Source organism: Peromyscus californicus, unplaced genomic scaffold (assembly GCF_007827085.1).
Source record: "Peromyscus californicus insignis strain IS unplaced genomic scaffold, ASM782708v3 Scaffold_7__1_contigs__length_154581171, whole genome shotgun sequence".
NCBI lineage: Eukaryota > Metazoa > Chordata > Mammalia > Rodentia > Cricetidae > Peromyscus > Peromyscus californicus.
In genome coordinates, this window is record NW_026294595.1 from 86133366 (window position 1) to 86135309 (window position 1944).

The window sequence follows — 1944 nt, forward strand, 5'->3', positions numbered from 1 at the left end:
ATTATAAAATAAAAATATTTTTTAAAAAGGACTTTATTTCATTATTTTAAATCTACAGATTTTTTATGACATTCTATATCATTTTTCTTTTCCCTCTCAAGCCTTTCTACATTTTTAAACATATTGTAACCCATTTATGGGTTTTTTGTCTGTCTGAATCTGCCTTTATGGCATATCTGAAATCTCTTTCTAACCACACGAGCCTTTAATCTATTAAGCAATATGGTGAGGACCTCTGTCTCTATTGTGGCAGCTAGCTCCACTCTGCTTGGTTCCCTGAGAGCCTAGCTTCATGGTGGAGATAACAGCAAGAGCCAGTTTTATCACTCCAAGTCTGGGGAGTTTGGTGATCCACACTGCCACCAAATAGTGCACTGCCTGCTGCTCATAAACCCCATTTAAGTGTTTGGTAGCAGGGCCTCCTAAAAGAGCTATGCCCATTTTTGTGACTAGAACTGAGCAAAGAAGCCCTCTCTTAAAGGAGCCACACCTTTGTTGCCACTAGCTAATAGAGGCTACCCAAGAAAAGGCAGTTACCAAGAAGCTGTGCTTGACTCGGCTTTTGTATGTTTGGAATCCTTTATTAAGCTTTGTCAGGTTTATGTGAAAATTCTGACCCCATATTGGCAGAATTTAGATTAATAAAAAAAATGGTTTAATTTAAGCTATAGGAGCTAGATAGAAATAAGACTGACCTATCATCCAAGCAGTTGTAATTAATATTAAATCTCCAGGTTGGTTATTTGGGAATTGGCAGGTGAGAAAGAAGAGGCCACCTTCTTATAAGGAATTTAATTTGGGATACAGAAAGCTGCTTATGAACCTTTTCATAGCATTTTTCATCTTTTTATTTCTCAGTGTATAAATGGCTGGATTTAGGAGAGGTGTAAAAACAGAGTAAAATACAGCAAAAAATTTGTCCAACCAGGTGATATTTAGTGGCCATACATAAATGAAGATGCAGGGTACAAAAAAGATCATCACTACAGTGAGGTGGGCACTGCACGTGGACAGAGCCTTTGATGCACCAGCTTTAGAGCTCTGGCGAACAGTGATAAGGATATATGTGTAGGAAATGAGTAACAGAATAAAGCAGGTAACAGCCACAATCCCACAGTCAGCATTCATTAATGTATTTAAATCATGAGAATCCATGCAGGCTAGCTTAATCACCAATGGCATGTCACAGAAAAAACTATCAATTTCTTTGGGGCCACAAAAAGGCAACCGCACAACCACTACCATGTAACTTATACCATGTATACAACCAGTGATCCAGGAAGTCAACACCAACCCAGTGCATCTTTTCAGGTTCATAATGGTGAAGTAGTGGAGTGGTTTGCAGATGGCCACATAGCGGTCATAAGCCATTACCACCAACAGCACCATTTCTCCTGCAGCAATGCAATGGGAAAAGAAGACCTGAGACATGCAGCCTGCAAAGGAAATGGTCTTTTTTTCATTGAGAAAGTCTGATATCATCTTAGGAGTGGTGTTTGAGGAAAGACACATGTCAACAAAGGACAAGTTGGCCAACAAGAAGTACATGGGAGAATGGAGATGGCGGTCAGTGGTGATTAAAACAAGGATGACAATATTTCCAGACACAATGAGCAGATAAAGTATCAAAAACATCACAAAGAGTAAGATCTGAAGATTCTTTGAGTGTGCAAGTCCCCAAAGTATAAATTCTGACACCACAGACTGATTGCCTCCATCCATTTTACTCAATGTGTCCTCCGAAGTACCCTGTAAGAAAGAAAGATTATGAATTAGTAGTATGAGGAATTCTCCTTCCTTTGTAGAACTTGACATTCCCTTTGAAACTTACCTGAATAGAAATGCATAAATGTAAAGAGAAATCTAAGGGAAATGAGAGTGACACTGCTGCCCAAGTGAAAGCTAATGATCCAAGAGCAACTCCCCATGATGAGAAGCATCAGG

At 39.2% G+C, this 1944-nt stretch overlaps 1 protein-coding gene across 1 annotated transcript; it reads right to left on the reverse strand.

Annotated features, from left to right (window-relative positions):
• Window positions 1-780: 780 nt before the first annotated feature.
• On the reverse strand, window positions 781-1725 carry LOC128100962 (olfactory receptor 4K3-like). Its single transcript, XM_052723692.1, has one exon. The coding sequence runs from the start codon at window positions 1720-1722 to the stop codon at window positions 781-783; it is 942 nt and encodes a 313-aa protein (XP_052579652.1). The 5' UTR covers window positions 1723-1725.
• Between the last annotated feature and the right edge of the window lie 219 nt (window positions 1726-1944).

Excerpts from the sequence above, each read along its gene's own strand:
- LOC128100962 (XM_052723692.1), bottom strand. The coding sequence starts at position 1,722 with ATGGATGGAGGCAATCAGTCTGTGGTGTCAGAATTTATACTTTGGGGA.